We start from the raw sequence: 19,371 nt of genomic DNA, 5'->3' as shown, positions 1-19,371 counted from the left end.
GTTCATAGTAAAACCATGAAACTTTTGAATGCTGCCGCATGCAGTGTTTAGTCTAACCTGATCTAGGGTCTCTTTTCGCCTGGTTTTCACCAAGGGATGCCATGGTTACTTTTTCTACAATTTCCTACAGCTTTATGTATTGAGTTCTCCCATTTTTCATTCATAGGAAAGAGCATCATTATAATAAAGAAATATACCTGGGATTAGTCCAGCCTCATTCACACGCCATAGGGTGCTGGGCTATTTTTCCCTCTCTCCCCGATCCTTTGTGTGAAATTTGAATGATATGTGTGTGGGTGTTCTCAAAATAATGGCTGTTTGAACTTTTAAGTTTATTGAGTAATTTAAGTGCTTCCACATAAGAATGACTTTGACACTTTGCCCTTCAAATACCCTTGCATGGTGGTTAATCTCCTTTGGTCATTAAAGTTGTCCAAGTCAAAATGACTTTTCCATCTATTCGACCACCTCTCGACATGCTTCACATGTTTCTCATTTTTCTCCTTGCCAAACATCTCGGGGATGAAATAGGGATTCCAAAGCATGTCATGCAACTGAGTGATTAGCATTAACAAGGATAATCGTGACTCCAAGTTGTGGAACTTCCGCTTTGAGTTCTGCAATCATGATATCTTCTTGCTCTTTCTGCATTTCCAAATCATCTTGATTGTTGGACTTTGCTGTAAGAACGAAATATACAATTTAAATAAGTATTAATGATTTCTAGGGTCTGTTACAGTAAATTGAGATTCTTCTAACAAATCAATTATTCAAGGAAAAATTCATATTTTCCCTGAGGAAAGGAGCTAACTAAGAGAGAGAAAGAAGCTTTTATTTCTAAAGAATCTAAAACTTAAGAAAGAGCTATGCATTAAATATTAAAGAGGAAATATGTATTCAACCTTTGACAATATGGAAGGCCCTTCACAATTTCCCACGAGTCAATTTTGTACTGTTCCAAGTCCCATAGTCGATTGAAACCACCTGCAACAAAATTAAAGAAAACCATGCCCTTAAAGCACTGGCAGCCCCCAATTTTCCAGATGAAAAGATTTTACCATAGCTTTACCTTTGAAAGATTTCAAAAACTCTGCTCATAGCCTTTCCTTCTTCTCAGCTTTCTCTCCACCTCACACGAAAGAATTTCCTGTTGGAAATATTGTAACATTTAAGGCAATGACCAATATATTTGTTAGGAGGGTTAGGGGTATTTTTTCCTTCTAAGTTTTCCCCCCTAGCCATAGTTAGTTGGTTGAGTTAGTGGTACAGTCAGTTTTGACTCACCCTAGACTCATCCTAGGGTTTGAGATTTTGTCATGTTGACAGCTCTCTTGTACTTGATTCTTGCAATCTCATTTCAGCTGTGCTCCACATTTTCGAGCTCTCTGTTTACACCATAATTTCCTAATGAATAAATATCAATCATTTAATAACAATCAAACCTCCAATGCTAGATAAAATTCACACTTAGAATAGACGCATGTGTCGCATATGTAGTCTGTTCCAAGCTTATGGTAGAGAAAGCCCGTGGGGCATATCTCAGCCCACAATGCAAAATACAGAGATGAAAGGAAAGCGGATGAGAGAAGGCCATCTTGAACCGTGTATAGAGAAACGATAGGGTTTGCAGTGGAGCGATCAAAAAATAGACGATACTCAGACACAACTGAAGAACGGAACTCAGAAAACATAGTGCCTGTCGGTAATATGAAAAACTGAATACAAGAACCTCAAGCCATCATGTCTCAAGGACCGTGGCTGAGGCGAATCAGAAAGATGATACCATGTAGAGAAACGGTAGAAAAGATAGCAGCAGAGGGAGCGAAACGCAGTTCTCTGTGTAGCTGGATGATGACGAAGATGATGAAGGGCTGGAGCTGCCCTGGAAATGGCTGAAAACAGCATGCTCTGAGGAAGGAACCTTCAGGCTATCTGGAATAGCAACATGATAAAGAAAAGGAGCTCATCTAGCTGTAGATTTGGAGGTGTATGCGCAGCAGAGGATGAGGAGATGTGGAAGCTTGTCGGCAGCAGTCTCGAGGTAGGAGAGGATGGCAGCAGATGAAGAGTGGGACAGATTTTTGAGGTGCATCCTCAAGCCAAGCATTGGCTTTGAAAGTGAACATTCAGCTGGTTGTGCATTGTGTTCAGAGTTGTGAAATTGTCAGAGCTTGTCATATTTGTACATTTGGTTGAGATGGCTCAGAATACGTATGATGTTTTGGTATGCTTGCCCAGGAGGATAAGTTGGATGGCACCAACTATTCTCCGTGGAGCTTTATGGTTAGAAATCTCTTGTTTGCTAAAGGACCTTGGGATTGGTCATTGGTGACAATGTCTGTTCCTGTCCCATTGCACGAGGCACTCCTCCATAGCAAGGGGGTGGTCATGGTGCAGGGCATGGGCAACAGGCCCAACCATAAGCACATGTTGGTATCACGCTAGAGCAAAAAGGTGGGATACACACGATGCACATGCTTTGTCTTTGATTTCACTTTCAATGAAGAGGTTAATTATATCTCACATTTGGTCCTGCTGGACTTCTAAGCATGCTTGGGACACTTTAGAAGCAATGTATCAGGCTCATAATGAGGCAAGAGTCTTATTTTTGAGAAGAGAGCTTGATTTGGTGCATATGAATGAAGGAGATTCAATGTCGCAGATCATGTCACAAAGATTCAGGACTTGCATGAGCAACTTCTTAATATTGATGAAGTCGTACGAGATTCATATCTTGTATCTACTACAGTGAACTCCATGGTCGGAGTCATATCTTTCTCTTTATACATCGCTCAAGTTGTCTATGAGAGGAAATCACAACCCTCTCCTCTAGGAGTTGGGGGAACTTTTGCTGCAAGAGAGCAGACTAGAAAGAACATGTTAGTGAATGCACATGGTGGAGAGCAAACTTTTTTTGCGAAAGATAAGGGTAGAGGCGAATATCAACCCAAACATGTTGTTGGTCATCCCACTAGAAAGGACAAGAAGGATGCAAATAAGCCCAAGAAAAAGGGCAAATACCATTATTGCAAAAAGTTAAGTCACAACATCAATGAGTGCTCGAAGAGGATTGCAAAAGAGAAGAAGAAAGAGTCTGGTATGGCTATTACAGGCTCTTGAGCCACAAATGCATGAAAGGATGATGCCTCAGCAAATTTTGTATCACGTCTAGGAAGGACTTATTTTGACATGTTGTCATGTGCTCTTGTTGGCAACATGGTATCGTGTGCCAACAACTCTTCTTATCCAACTAGAGGGATTGGTAAGATTTTACCTACAGCCGTTGATGGCTTGGATCTTCGCATCCATGATGCTTTGTATGCCTTGTGGATAAAGAAGAACTTGTTGTCTATCTCCTCATTCATTAGACGAGGATTTCAGGTCATCTTTGAGAATGACAAGTGTACGGATTAGGACATGGAAGCATTGGTGTTAGCAGCCACACTCTATTGTGGTCTTTTTCAGCTTGGTGCATATGATGAAAGAGCACAAACTGCATATTCAGCTTCTACATCCACCTCTTCCATGTAGAATCTATTGTGGCATGCCAAGTTTGGGCATGTAAACTTTGGTAGTCTTTTGCTTTTGGAGAAACTCGAAATGTTAGATGCCTTGTCTTTTCATAATGTGAGGGGTGCTTCACTTGATGCACCCTTCACAAATACAGAGTTCAGGACTGCACTTCTTGCCCTTCATAAGGGTAGGTTCTTGGACTCATCTAGGTGTATAGGTGCCCAGGCTCAGATGGGCTTACACCCTCCTTTTTTATTGCTTTTTGGGATAAGATTGGGACCGTGTTACCTTAGCCTTACAAGGAGTTTGGGACTCTTGTTCTATGCCCGACTTACTTACAGAGGGTCTCATTCATCTTATTACAAAGGGAGGTTGGAGAAGGAGGCCAATCACTCTTTTGGACACTTTCTACAAAATCCTGGCTAAAGCAATTAGCTTGTGTTTGCAGCCCCTTCTTCTAGATCTAAATCATGACACGTAGATAGGCTTTGTGCACGGCAGAAGCATCTTCGATTATATCTTTTCTTGTTGCCCTCCTTGATTTCTGGCGATGTCCGTATAGATGACTCGAGCTGCTTGCCTCAGGTCCGTACAGGTCGCATGGCCTGCCTTAAAGGTGTCGTACAACACAATAAATGCGCCGTACAGCAGTCCGTACGGTCTGCCTTGGGAAGCATGTAGCAGCCTACAGCATGAAATGTGTACCAGCAGGAGGAAGAGCAGCCAGAAATCGTCACAATCAGTAGCAAGAGTGTGTGCAAGCCAGCGCCAGCTTCCCTTGTGCAAGCCAGCGCCAGCTTCCCTTGCAGGCTGGGAGTGCTCCAGGAGGGTGAGGGAGAGAGATGGTAGGTGGTGGAAGAACATGCATGCACATGCATGACAAAAGGCCCTGCATTAAAGTCCTAACCCACTTGACCAAGGACAACGTTGGTTGTCCTTGGGACCAACTTAAAAAACCCTCTTTAATGCCTTTTCCTTGCTCCTAGGACCGAGTGGATACACCTAGAATTTGCCCCTAAGAACTTCTAGGAAGTTTACACTTCCTCTAGCCAATCCCCCACGGCCAAACTATTTATTGACTTAACCACGGTTAACCCCGTGTTATGCACGGGTTGAGTTACATTAGACTTTTCACGTCCCCGTGACAGACACCCAGTCACAGAGGGTGTGCCTAGATTTGTGTCAGAGGAACATTGTTAAGTTTTTCTTCCTGCTTTGACGCCACTTTGTGCAGTTTGTTGTTTGAAGTTCTCTCTATGCCCTTCGGGTTGTGAAAAGACACTCCATTATAGAGAGTGTGCCTGGGAAGGAGTCAGAGGAGTTTTTGCGTTTGCTTTTTTTATGCCTTGAGGCCATTTGAGCATTTGTTTGGACTTGTGGAACGCAATGCCACACACAATTGGACACAGATGGTGGAAATGCCTTAGCCTTGCTTGGCAGTTGGGTGCTAGGGAATTGGATGCAGGTTGTAGCCAATGATTGGCTTGGACAGTGGAAATTGGTAGTGAAGCAAAGTACAAGGGTGAGCCCTTGTGGGATGGAATCTTTCTCTCATGTTTTTCTCTAAACCTGCAAGTTGGTTGCTAGGCCTAGGGCTGTGTGTCAGCTTTGGACAGCAAGGTTTCAGTGTATGGAATTCACTACCAGTTTGTACATGGAGGGTCTCCTTCTGTATTCTGGTCAGCTATAATATCCACAGCTGGGCAGCAAAGGATTGGCACGGGTAATAGCCTGGGTAGAGCTGTGTCGCTGAGGCTAGTTGTTGGAAACAGCTCTGGGTTGTGTGCAAAACTTTATGTGCCAGAGGGTTTGTTGCTGGACAATGCCTAGTTTGTTTACGTGGATTCGTAGAGCAGCTTGCCAGAGAATACCTGCTGATTTGGATGTCATCTTGCCAGAGAGTTTGTTTTGCTTATGGTTGCCGGTTTGGCCATGGATTATGCACTTGGATATGTGCTGGATTTTTGGATGCCTTGTGCTATCGAATTATGCATTGAGGCTGGGTGCCTTTGTAAGCTAGGGATTGGCTTGTGTTGCAGGTTGTTGAATGCCTGCCAGGATAAGATTCAGTTGGCTGGTTCTGGATAAGTGCAAGGTAGTGACCTTGTTGTATTGTGAATAAATTAAGGAAATACCGAAAGGGGAGCCAACATTTTGGGGCCAATCTGGTGTTGCATTCAGTTGCAATCTAGCTCCTGAATATTGTTTCAGTATGTGCTTGGCTTTGGTGGATCTATTTCAAAGTGGCCGTAATAAGTATTAGTGGCTGTAATTGAAATGTATGCGAGTTAGTTATGGTTTATTGCCCTTTAGGAAACTGAAGCCTTGTTTCATACAACGTATTGCCAATAATCTATGTACGATTTGGCTTCGAATTCTTTATCATTGCTTTCATTTCCAATTTTATTATTTTAAAATTCAATAGTATTTGCTTGTTTTGTACATATTGCATTGTAGATATTGCTTGGATGTTTTCAATGTTGTTTTTTCTGGGCAAGAAAAAAGGAGAATTATATTTCTTTGGATGCTATCAATGTTGCCATAAACACTTGTTTTTCCGTATTCATTGTTTTTTTTTTGCTTAAAGAGACCCAAAAGACTTTAGAGATACAATAAACCCTTCTCATTGTTGCTTTAACTCCGGAGAAATGGCGTCACATTTGCAATTTGAATATGCCATATTTTCCTTGTGCTTTCTCCTTTTGTAGATATTGCATTGAATGTCACCTCTTTGCATTTCAACTCGATATCAAATTATGAAAGTTCATAGATTGTGTTTATTGATTCCCAAAAATTCTTAGTGAGACATGTCGAGCAAGAATCTGTAAAAGTAATCCCAAATTAAGGTGCGGCTGCAATTAATATTGCATTGGCTATGACTGCGTGCTTGACAAGCAATTATTTGAAAAGTGACAAAAAAAGAAAAGATTGTTTGCTGTAACTTGGCAACAATGCAAGAAATAATAAAACCTACCCTCTTCAACAATATCCTGTTCTTGGCTGTAAACTGACATGACTGCTTATTTACTGCATCCACATAGTAACAATATTGAAATTGGCATAAAACTCAGGAATACCTGCGTATTGGGATACATGTCAAATTGTCGAATTGCACAAAATGCTTGAAAACAGTTCCAAATGCTGAAACCCAGCAATATTTTTGCAATGCCACATACAATGTGCTGAAATCTTCAAATATTGCTCTATGAAGCGAAATTGCGAAGAAAAGTCAGAGAATAGGTCTGAGTGCTGTTTTTAGTGAATGTGAGCCCAAAATAGAATGAGGTTGTAACCAAAAGAGCTCCAAGTGCTGTGTTTTCTATTGCAAAGCATGTATTGGGTGCTCAAGAAGTGACCAAAAAGCACAAATGCATAATTTTTTTTTGACAAAAAGGAGCATTTAAAGACGCTTCTCTAACTTGTGACTGTGCTGAGAGATTAGAGATTAACACTGGCTGACTGCACACGCATGGCCTGCTGACATGCATGATGCCCTGGTGGTTGGACCAAAGTGCTCTAAACTTGACAGAAGTTATACTGTTAGGTAGCCTTTTAACGCACAACACATTTGTGAACTAGATTTAAGTCTGAATATGTCTTTAAGCTGGTCGAAAATCTGACCAGTCCACTTGTTGGGAGCAAAAGCGAATAATTTGCATGTCTCTCGATCTTTTCATGTTCTGTCTATTCATAAAGGGATGTACTCAGTTGGACAAAGTCACTAAAACCTAAAATGTCACTTGAATTGTAGAACTTGGGCACAAAAAGCAAAACTGAGTTACGATTTCATCCGTAAGTGTCTAATATTGATGCCTGACACTTGCACAATTTAGAAAATGCTTAGTGGAGGTGAAAACAGGTGCTAAATAGCAAAACCAAGCTAGTAGTGTTGAAAAGTTGATGACTCACCACTAGGAGCAAGGATGCAAGTAGGAGCGAGAGGGACCATATGATACCAAGTGAAAGCGCAAAGGAGTATAAAAGAGTGGAGAAGCAAGACACAAAGATATGCATTCAACAATGAACCACCACCAACAATTGAAATTACAAGAAAGAAAGAAAAAAAGAAAGTTTATTTAAGTCTTCAGAAGACCGATGGGTCTATGAGACGGAGTCCCAACCTCTCAAACCATCTTTCTGTGCGTGCATACCAGCATCTCTTGTCACCTCCTACTGAGAGTGTCATAGAGGAAGACAATGCCAACCATGGCAGCCTCCTGCGTCCGGAAGGGTAATCTCCATACTCTCTGACTCAGTACAGATATGTGATAACCTGAAATGCAGCATCTAGCTGTATTGGAGATGACCCAAACTCAGCCTGTATGATGTGGTGAGGAACTGATGGCGAATCATCCGTGATAGCATGAGCACCTGTAGTCGCTCCACGCGTGCCCACTCCATATCGGATAGATCTGGCCCCCAACAAGGGCTGCCATACATGCCCGCTGGGTGGACCAAGGAGTCAAACAGCAGCCCCTTGGTCTGTGGATCCTGGAAGTGTGAGTGGAAGCACTGCCTCTCTAGTCTGGCCAATGATGTGTGTCCTCTGCCCAAGCGTGCTTGCATCGCGGGTCTCATAGTGAAGATGGGCCCAGAGAAGACAACCCCCAGATATGTATATGATGAAACTATCTCAACAGGTGACCCATCAAACGTGAACTGCTCCTAGCGCATGACGGCTCAAGATGTATTGAAGATCATAACCTTGGTTTTACCTAGGTTGACCTTCAAATCATGGGAGTCACAAAAATACTGAAGTGTGTCAAGGTGTCTTTGAAGTCCCTCTGCAGAGGAAGACGGAAGAGCCACATTGTCTGCATAAAGCAATATCCGGATCAACGTGCCAGCAAGAGAGCAGCCAGCCCCCCCTGTGCCTGCATCACTGTCTCGAGCTCATCTATATAAAGGCCAAACGGAGTGGGTGATAAAGGACACCCTTGTTTGATCCCAATAGTGCTCATGATCTCATCTGTCCACCCAGCCCCTGCTCGGACTACTTTGCCTGCAACGCACTCGTAAAGTGCCATGACAGCCCAAATGATCTCCTGGTCATAGCCCAAATCCTGTAGGCGACGTATGAGGCGGGCTCTCGGGACTGTGTCAAATGCCTTGCGGAAATCCACAAAGCAACAATAGATCCTTTGTTTCTGTGGCCTCATCTCCTCGATGACACACCTGAGCGTGAGAAAAAATGATCCATGGTGCCATGATCACGTCGAAAACCAGTGTGTCCTGCTGCTCTAAGTCCTTGACACTCCGCAAATCGGCTGACCTTGGAATCAAGCACGGATGCATAGATCTTGGACATCACATGTCCAATCATAATGGTCCTGTAATTCTCCGGGCTCATGGGATCCCCTGCCTTGTGGATAGGTGAAATAATGTTAATAGTCCAGGTGCGTGGAAACCCTAAAGAGATAGCTCCATTAAAAAGCTTCGCTAGGATCGGGGCGAGGATGTTAATCCCATATGCAATGAACTCAGTGCATAGCCCCTCACAATTCTTCGCTTGGCCATTACGAAGTAGTTTGATTACGGCATCCCTCACCCCCCCACAGTGAAGAGGGTGCAGGAAGTGGGGCATGGCATATGTGAGAGGTCAGGGGTTGGCTGGTTTTGGATGTCATACAATGTGCGTGCATAATCATACCAGACCTGAGTGTCGGTGAGTGGTGAAGAGGACTGTCCCTCTAGGAATCTCCGCTAGAAGTTCTTAGAGTTGTTATTGAACAGAATATTCAATAGTTCCTCCTTGTTCCGACGAATGAAATCTAGTTTCTTCCTACGTACCTGTCTACGATACTCGCGTAGCATCTCTAGTTCGCTCAGAAGGCTATTTTTGGCTTCGAATCTGAGCTGACGGCGCAAAGCCTTACACTCTTCATCGTACCAATTATTACAGGGTACGGTCCTAGGAGGTGGTGGGTGAGTGGAGCGAGTGGTGTGAGAGAAAGCATGGAGGGAAGCCTTGTGTAGTGAGCGGGTGATCAAGGCAGCTCGGTCCTCTAATAAGGGTATGAAGTCAATGTAAGCAAGGAGTATATATAGATGGCCAGAGTAGGCAGGTGAGTGGTCACGATCGAAGCGTATATCATGGTATGAGGAGTAAGAACTTAGTGGGGTGGAAGGTGCTGTGCAACGGTGGGGAGTGGAGACGCTAAAGAAAAGGTAAGTGTGATCAGCCCCTTGGAGGAGAGGTGCTACAGTGAAATCGGTGATGCGTGAAGTGAAAGCAGGGGATCCCATGATGTAATCAACAAAGCTAGAGCCCCCCCATGTGGGAAGCATGTGGAACCACCCGAGGTGGGCCATCTGTCGAGACCATTATAGATAGTGAGATCATGCATCCTGCCAAGGTCTAGTAGAGCCTGTCCATAAGATGTGACTGGCCCTCGTCTGTCAGCTGAAACCTGTATCACACTTGCATCCTCAAGGTCAATGTCTGGCAATAGAATGGAATCATCCCCGAAGTCAAAAGAAAGTTGGGAAATCTATTGTTATATAACAATACCATTGTGAGTGTCCCTATATTTTGTACGATCAGCTGGTCTTCTTTAATGCATTGATTTGTGTACTCCATCTTGGATTCTTGCCTTGTAATACTTCATGTGGCTCATTTTCTTCATCCAGCTAAGGCTCTTTTTTCAGCTCTTTTACTTTAATTGGAAGTTTCTCATTGTCAAACTCATCAAACATTACATCAAGGCTAATGACTACACACTTTCTCCACATCATATAATTTGTGGGCCTCTTTCATTTTCACAAAATCCAATAAATATGCATTTGCATGATTTGCCATCTAATTTTCTCCTATTCTCCTTCTATATATGAGTGTTTGGTGGTACATCAGAAAATACAGAGGTGAGATGTGTTTGGCTTTTTACTCGAGGAGGCATTTTCGGGAGTCTTAATGTGGAGAGCCTGTGTTGGACATCTATTCAATATTTAAGTTGCTTTACTGTTTGCTTCTGCTTAGAATGAGTTTGGCAAATATTTGCCTTTGAACATTGCCTTGGCACACACGTCTCAACAATTCCATTTTGTTGAGTATTATGGGCTGTCATAAGCTGCCTTTGAATGCCATGTTGCTTGCAATATATGCGAAATTGAGAGGAGTTGAAATTTGCCCTTCACATCATGGGTCCCAATCCTCAGTAGCATCTACAAAATGGCAATGCGGAGGCGCATAATCAAAAGAAAATGCCACAATCCCACACTGGCTGAGGAAGTCATCAATACATCTGTTCAAGTGGCTCCTGAGACTGAAAGATCTCTGGTAAACTTTTCCTGAAGTACCTGTCGTGTACCTCCAATGACGTGCCTTCAGCATGACTAGATTCTCTAAGATGTTGAAAATAACCTCCCAAAGGGTACGATTTGCATAGGATACCTGAGAAATCATAGACTAGGATTGATGCGTGGATGGAATTGTTACAAAGGTAAGATCTCACACCTGAAGCTCTCTAACAACTTGAATTGGAGAGACTCTGATCAAATGGTTAAGGCTTTTGAAAGTTAAAGCATGCCCTACTGAGGCTCCCCATGAAGGTCCACCTTAGATACGAGTCAAAGGACACTGAAATTGGCTGAAAAACCCCTTCAAACAGGTGTAGGCTGAGTGCAAGCCCATAACAATGCTAAGCACTCTCAACCTGGGGAAGCAGCATTGACAAATATTGGGGATCTGCCTATCCTCTGAGGATAAGTGCCCACTGATAAGCCACGGTGCTGCATAATCAAGAGAAAGAAGGGGATCTTCTTTTCTGAAACTACCTGCTAAAGATAACATTAAATGCATAGGTGATATTGCATCAAGCCCTGCCTAATCCAAAACATAGGCTAGTAGGCTAATGACGATAAGTGCTCTCTAGAAGCCTATAACCAATCCTCATGGTATACGAACAAAACTCCAAAGTTCTTTAAGTAGGCTGGACTGAAGGCCAGCTTCATTAGGCTGGATTCCTATCGTAGCCGAGAGAGAGAAGACCCATGAAGCACCAAGTCTCTATCGTGCTGAGAAGCCTCTCTACATCCCTCACACCTTTAATGAGAATCTTGTTGGCCGCCTTAATCATATCAAAAATTTGAGAGATCAGGTGGCTGCTATTTATTCAAGAGTTGAAGATGAGCATCTTGTTTCCATCACTTTGTATTTGAGAGGTCAGCTTGCTGCTACTGATACAAGAGTTGAAAATGAGGATCTCTCTATTGATTCAGTGTTGTCATCTTTGGCAAGTAGTTTCAGAAAAGAAGATCGCCTTCTTTCTCTTGATTATGCAGCACCGTGTCTTATCAGTGGGCACTTATCCTCAGAGGATAGGCAGATCCCCAATATTTGTCAATGCTGCTTCCCCAGGTTGAGAGTGCTTAGCATTGTTATGGGCTTGCACTCAGCCTACACCTGTTTGAAGGGGGTTTTCAGTCGATTTCGGTGTCCTTTGACTCGTATCTAAGGTGGACCTTCATGGGGAGCCTCAGTAGGGCATGCTTTAACTTTCAAAAGCCTTAACCATTTGATCAGAGTCTCTCCAATTCAAGTTGTTAGAGAGAGCTTCAGGTGTGAGATCTTACCTTTGTAACAATTCCATCCATGCATCAATCCTAGTCTATGATTTCTCAGGTATCCTATGCAAATCGTACCCTTTGGGAGGTTATTTTCAACATCTTAGAGGATCTAGTCATGCTGAAGGCACGTCATTGGAGGTACACGACAGGTACTTCAGGAAAAGTTTACCAGAGATCTTTCAGTCTCAGGAGCCACTTGAACAGATGTATTGATGACTTCCTCAGCCAGTGTGGGATTGTGGCATTTTCTTTTGATTATGCGCCTCCTCATTGCCATTTTGTAGATGCTACTGAGGATTGGGACCCACTGATGCTGTTAATTTTTTTGATTTTGCATCTTGCGCAGGAGCTTTGTAGGAGTGGGATTTGAAAGAAACTGATTACGCAAACGTGTTAATCAATTTTCTGACATTTATGTTTTAAATGTGGTTTGTGTGCCATTGCAGGGGATTTTCCAGTCAAGCTCCTCAGATTTTACTATTTTTGATTCTGAAAGCGTCCCTGCAGGAACAGCAAGAGTGTAAGAGAATCTAGTGTGCTCCGTAATGCAAGTGCAGTGGATTGGAAACTGTCTTTGGTTCTAGATTTGTATGTTTTTGTGACTTCATTTCCATCGTTCTGCAGAGGTGAGTCAATGCAAACCCCATTTAATCAAGTGCACTCTGGTTTACATAGCTTGGAGCTTGAGCTAAGAACAAGCTTTGCTCCCTTTTACATCAGTTTTGTGATTTACCAGCCATCAGGATCTCAGCAAGAAGAAGTATGGATAAGGTTTGGTGACGAGCTGTGTTGTGTTCTTTCTGGTTATAATAAAATTGCTTGCAAGGGTTCATGCTAACTTTTCAAGCGTTTTCTCTGCAGAAACGTGGTAGACTCAAACTTTTGTATCCCTGTGGGAGTTGGCAGGGGCCGAGCTGATATTTTGGGAACAACACTGCAAAGAGATGGATCTATGAATTTTGCACTCTACTCAAGACATGCTGTGGGTGTGATCTTATGTTTGTATGATGCAGAAAGTAAACAGCCATCTGTAAGTCTTGGATCAAATGTCCACAACCAGCTGATTCAAAAAAACCTGCCAGGCTTGTTTCTGTGTTTCACATAGATTGTTTATACAAAATACATTCTCAAAATATTGTGGTGTAGCAGTTGTTTATTGGATGCACCATACATTATGTACAAAATAAATTTGAGCAGGTTGTGTCGAGTTGTATATAGAGCCTACCTCTAGGTTGTGTCGAGTTGTATATAGATTTGAACACACGAATTCAAACCATTTTAACATAGGTCTTTGAAGATCTCCGAAGTTTACTTTGCTGAAATAGCCTTTCCAGACTTGGTTGTTTTACTAGCTCGACGGTTTGTTCTTTCTCTTAGACTTTCCATCGTGATCGACCGTCAAAGGTCCCATATCTTTGTACTATCATAGAATTTCACGGAGTGAATCACGTGATTGAGTGTCTTCAGCCTGTTTCTCCTAATCTCTTTTTGGTAGTCCTTGGGAAGACTACTAACAAAGAAGAGATGGAGAGTGTGGTGGCTAAACTTTGGGAATTTAGACATAATCTTTTTGAACTCATAGGGTCTTGCTACCCTTATTTAGGGTGTGGATCTTTCAAAATAAAGGAATCTAGGGTCTTGCTGCCCTTTTTTGAACTTTTAAATAAAGGAATCTAGGATCTTGCTACCCTTAGTTAGGGTGTGGAGCTTTCAAAATTGTCGAATTCATATGGCTCTAGAAGGAGAAGCTCCACAGAATTCATTTCAAGTCGTGGATGCAGGGATTTTTTCTTTAAGGTAGCGTCACCATGAAAATGCCTTTCCTTCGAGATGCACCTCTTCAAGGGTAGCCCGAATATGATTAGAGTAATTTGTTATGACGAAATGCACCTCCCACTCGCTCAGCCAAGAGCACACACAGTCATGTGTGCGCTCCTTCTTCTTCCTTAAGTGGACCTTAGGAGAAAAGGAGGGCATCCCATGTGGAGATATTGGAATTCTTGGTTCTCTTGTAACAAAAGAACTTGTTGCTATTAGTTTATCTGGACACATGCGTCAGCATATAGCATCGGCAGAGCGCCATGCTTGGGCCTGCAAGCCACCCATGCGAGGCCATGTGTCAAGGGTCTGACAGACTGACTGCCTAGCGCCTCTAGAGTGCCTCACTCCCCAAAAACGTGCTTGGGGACTTGAGAATTCTTCTTAGCTAGTCCTTATATGGACTCCGCTATTAATCACCACTTGCATTAATCGACAACCATGTGGCAGCCTCTCAATGTACTTGGATTGTACCATTGACCAGCTTAGTGGTTCCAACACCCTCCCTCAATCCAAACACGAAGGAGGTCTTCACGTGAGGCTGCCCGCCAGAACGCCACGTGGGGAGAACGGATCCTATCGCCGCCACCAAGCATGGACATAGAACGACACGTGCCATACAATGGAGTTACTGCGTCACTTGTCTACCTGGGCGCCTGCAGACTGGTCTTTTACTGTAGGAAAACAGAGCTGCCTGCTGCCATTGTCACATGTCACGTGCTCAGCCAACCTGCTCACTGTGCGAGGGTCAATGCATTCTTGTTGCCATGTGTCCTTCAAAATTTGGGGATCTTCCCTCTTGTGCCATGTGGAAGGGCATGGTGCTACCTCCTGCCTCCCATGGATAGACAAAGCTTCCAGGTTCTGATACCATATTAGTTTGTTAGGCACACGCATTAGCACATAGCGCAGGTCAAGTGCCACTTGGGCCTCCTAGCCACCCGCGTGAGCGGCATATAAGGGTCCCACACCCTAACCGCCTAGCCGAGCCTCACTCCCCTAAAACATGCACGGGGATATGGGACTCTCCTTTCCCTAGTCCTTATATAGACTCTCCTTTCCCTAGTCCTTAGTTCTTTTATGGACTCCACTATCAATTACCACTTTGCATGTGGGATGAATTCACGAGGGCCATTGCCATGTGGCAGCCCCTGAGTGTGCTTGGATTGTATCCATTGACCACCTTAACAGTCGCTGCGTCCTTTGCATTTGTTGGAATAATTTTTACAATCTATTTGAATAATCTGCATCCTTTGCATTTTTACCATTGAACGGTTGAGCTTCTTCTCTAGGATTTGGATTCATAATGATCTTTTATCAGCTGTTCAAAACACATACAAAACAACGCATAACTAACCATTACTTGATTATAAAGTTGGGAAACAGAAGATCCGTGGTAGAGATAATGAGAAGCAATACGCATGAAATCCTAAAGTGAGAGTTGGAAAAAAATCCTCAAGAGAGTTGGAAAAGGAAGTAGGAATCGAAACCATAGTAACTCGATTTCATGTATACGCAACACATTCGTTCCACTTCAGAAATCTCAAAAGAAAACATGCAAACAAAGTATCTCAACATACCTAGAACTTCTATTGAGAAGAAAGAAAGGAGATGAAGGGGCCAAACAAAAGTATTAGGTTCTCGTACCATGAAAGAAAGACTTGCAAAGAAACCAAAGAGGTCAGTTATGTGAGGAAGAGATTCCACAACACCACATGTGAGGCAACCTCACCACCAAAGATGTATGGAATCGCTTAGAGAACTAGTTTGAAACTTCTTATGGGTAGAGTCAAATGTTACAGGAGACACTAGAGCCACGGTGGCTTTCTAGTTGGTCATCCTTCCGCACTCTGAGGGGAGATTAGTATCATATCCAAACATGTGGAGTCATATCCTTTAGAATGACTTATTCGGCATGAACTCACCCAAGGTTGGAGCCCTAGAAACTTTTGCTACAGTCTCTAAGATGTGAGGGAGGCATACAAGCCACCCCTCTCCTAGGTGGATTTTTAAAGATGTCCCTCTTATCAGAAGGGATCCCTCGTGACGAAGAGTTTGATGAGTGTAGATGCACCTCCATGTGGGACTTATGTAGGAAAACGTCGACAACAAAAAGAAACAAAAAAGGGGCCAATGGGCACCCCTATTGGATTGAGTAGTGCAGAGAGAAGGCCTCTCTTGTTTTGGATGGAGATTAGCATTTCGATGGAGCTGCATGCATAGAGGACTACAGCTCCTTTGATCCATCGAGTTTAGAAACACAATATTCTCCTCCCTCCCTCTATAAAAGTCCAATATACCTTGTCATAAACCTTCTTGACATCTAAGAGTATGATTGTAAAGGCAGGTCCAGCTCATGGGGAGGAGGGCGGGATGATGAAGAAGACCTCGAGGCTTGTTTAGAGCCTTCCAATCTAATAACCTTTGATGGGGGATTGTAGGGTAAACTCTCCATGCAATGCGCCTGGTTTAAGAGGCATCGTCAGCTCTACTCCCAATTCATAATAGCTAAGCATGTGACCTTAGAGATGCTTGGTAGAGCCCTCTTGGGCAAGCTTTTAGTGCGAGGCCTCATCCTAGGCTTAGAGCCGCAGAACCTCTATTGTAGCATGATTTACTCTGAAACACCTTGAAGAGTAGCCCCAGAGGTCTTAGAGATGGATTTTTTCACAAGCCCCCCTCACTAGGAAGAGCTCCCCGATGATAAGGAGCTTGAATGCATAGGTCTTCCCCGAGCTAGCCCTCGGTACAACGTGGAGATAGAGGCAATTGCTCATGGGCACCCCGAGATCCAGGACCATGAGGGTGCTAGGAAGTACATGGGTCCATGAGATGAGATGAGCTCGAGGTATGAAGTCAAAGGCCATTTGAAAATCTACGTATACTCCCTATTTTGGTGTTTGGCCTTCTCTATGAGAGCGTTGAGGATTACGATGTGATCTAGTGCCGAGTGGTCCCCTTTGAAAGCTCTTGTGTGTTTAGCCACTCTTATGCTTGCATGCTCAGCATACTCACCAATGTGTGCATCTCAAGTGCTGACCTATATACCTTGGCCATCAAGTGGCCAACAATCAGAGCCCTTGCACATGTGTAGTGTGTGAGGCCTCATCGTCCATTCTAATTATTATGGAGAGGTGTCACCCATCGTCCATTATAGTGTGAGGCCTCATCATCCATTCTAATTATTATCGAGAGGTTGTCACCCAACAATCAGAGCCCTTGTGTAAGTGTATAGTTTGAGGCCTCATTGTCCATTCTAATAATTATGGAGAGGTATCACCCTACCTAATAATGTGAAATACCAGGTTGTGTGTCATTTATGTCTTGTGAGGATTAGCTTCCTCTAACTAGATTCCTCTTTTTTGCTTGGATATAGAAGACTCCTATCATATGCATTGGAAAGAGATGCAAAAGTAGTTTTCGTTGAGGCTAACAAGAAAGAAAACTAGCTGCCTTGCAACCTGCTTGTTTGGATTTGGTTTAGTACCTATGGCAACCTTGGAGCAAGTGCCAACAGCCAATGTTGAGGTCTATACAACCAACAGGTTCCTCGATTCGTGAGAATTTTGAAAAAATTCCTATAGGCCAAGCCTTGAAAAAATTGCTGCCAATGCTCTATGATCTTCTTGGAATTCTTTGTATCTTGCTCCCAAATTGAATGAAGGCATTTCAGCTATATATTGACAATAGTGGCAACAGGTCGGACTTACTACCTCCCAATCAAGGTGCTTCCCAAATGTTCTAGGTTATGATACTGGCAACAGTCTCTCGACAGTCTTTTTGATAACTTAAAAGGCACTGCCTAGAGGGAAGAGAGGCATCGCGGATCTCATGATGTGTGACTATCTCCCTACTCACCTAGTAAATAGGGGTTACCATCTCAATGGGCCTCATGCCTCACCTTGGATAGCCAGGCTACCTTTCCCAAATGAACGCTCGCCGAATGTTCTGTACCCAGCGAAATGATTCTAAGCGAGCACTGCTAGACAAATGGCAGCTTCATAAGAAGTGGCAGATTGTCTCCTGAACTCCCGAGGCATTACGCTCTTACCGTGCCTTACTTGTGGCCATTCGTGAGGAGATGCAATCTACACTACATGAACCTTGAGTGTGATGATGTCTGTACATTTGGGAGCTAGAGTAGGAATTATGGAGCAAAAGATGTCAAGGATAAGCTCATTGCGCAAAATTTCAAGGGTGACACACGCACTCCCAATGAGCTGGAAGAATAGCTCACGAAGCTGGTGGACTACTTTCGCTTCTATCCCGAGCATGACGAGGAGCACATTATATTTGCCGGCATGCATTTATAGGATTATGCTCACGCTTGATGGCGCCACATGAGGGGCTCTCCACAAAGACTAACCACTTGAACAGAGTTTAAAAAGATGATGGCCACTACATTTGTAACCCCGCTGATACTAGAGCAGTACTTGACATAATTTTATGCACTATCTCAGCTGACAAGCACGGTCTAGGAGTATTTGCAGAAATTTTGGAGACTTTTCCTTTTTCTGCATGACATTTCCGAGAAGGGAAAGTTGCTGCGTTCATGGCTTACACCCGGCCCTGGCCTCCGATGTGAGGGCTCATGACCCTCACCATTGAGCAAGCTGCCAAGGTATTCGAGCCCAAGTATGCCTACAGGTATACGAATGCTATAGGCAGCCAACATGGGACTGCATTTGAGTATCACAAGAAACCCTGGATTCTTGAATGGCCTAACTAGAAGATTGTAGCGGCCCCATTTCCCAGGTTTCCTGCGATATCGGGCAGCAAAATGCCCTACTCAAGGCCTTATCAGCACCCCGATGCAAAACTAGGAGGGAAGTAGTAGAAAAATTAGATATAAAAAGCCATAGTGGAGCCATTATGGACAGCAAGAAGAGGGCAAATCAATGCTTTAGTGTGGTGAGAAATGGACTCCCAAGCACAAGGAGGTTTGCGAAATACGAAATACTAGGAGACCCAAACTAAGAATGATCATTGAGCTCTCCGATGATTGGTGGATGCTCCGGGAATCCTTGGTGTGACTCATGTGGAGATAGATGAGGCACATGAGTCAGTACCAACTCCAGATGCCGGAGTCGGGCGTGGTTCAGAGTTTCCCTTTGATCCAGGTGGTACTATCAGCTTGGAGGGCACACGCATGACACTCACATGGTTCATTCCAGGAAGGGAATTCCACTTCGTATGCATAGAGTCTCTTTCTTGGAGCATCGTGTTGCTATACCATTCCATGCATGGAATGATGCTGATGGGAATGCCTCTATGAAGGAGCAGCAACAATATGGGGATGCTCAGCCGGTATTTTATTCCATATCTTTTGATGCATTGATGCGGGTGTTGGGAATTGTGTGATCAAGGGCTTGCTCTAGCAGTCATATGATCATGTGTGTGTGTTGTGTGTGAAGCACACTTAGTGCTATGAGGTGTCTAGACCATGACACAAGTGATGATGTAATGCAAGGCCCC

At 43.6% G+C, this 19,371-nt stretch overlaps 1 protein-coding gene across 1 annotated transcript in view; it reads left to right on the top strand.

The window, feature by feature from the left end:
• Positions 1 to 19,371, top strand: part of DBE1 (debranching enzyme 1) — a 202,859-nt gene that overhangs the window by 40,964 nt on the left and 142,524 nt on the right. The window contains exons 5-7 of the mRNA XM_087394489.1: positions 12,525 to 12,598; positions 12,703 to 12,849; positions 12,940 to 13,108. Coding sequence (XP_087250615.1) covers positions 12,525 to 12,598; positions 12,703 to 12,849; positions 12,940 to 13,108 — 390 coding nt within the window. The remainder of the gene's footprint in view (positions 1 to 12,524; positions 12,599 to 12,702; positions 12,850 to 12,939; positions 13,109 to 19,371) is intronic.

Source organism: Dipteris shenzhenensis, chromosome 23 (genome assembly GCF_047967505.1).
Source record: "Dipteris shenzhenensis isolate YYH24624 ecotype China chromosome 23, Dip_SZ_1.0, whole genome shotgun sequence".
NCBI lineage: Eukaryota > Viridiplantae > Streptophyta > Polypodiopsida > Gleicheniales > Dipteridaceae > Dipteris > Dipteris shenzhenensis.
Note: the sequence above shows the minus strand (reverse complement) of the source record. Positions and strands in the feature narration are given on the sequence as shown.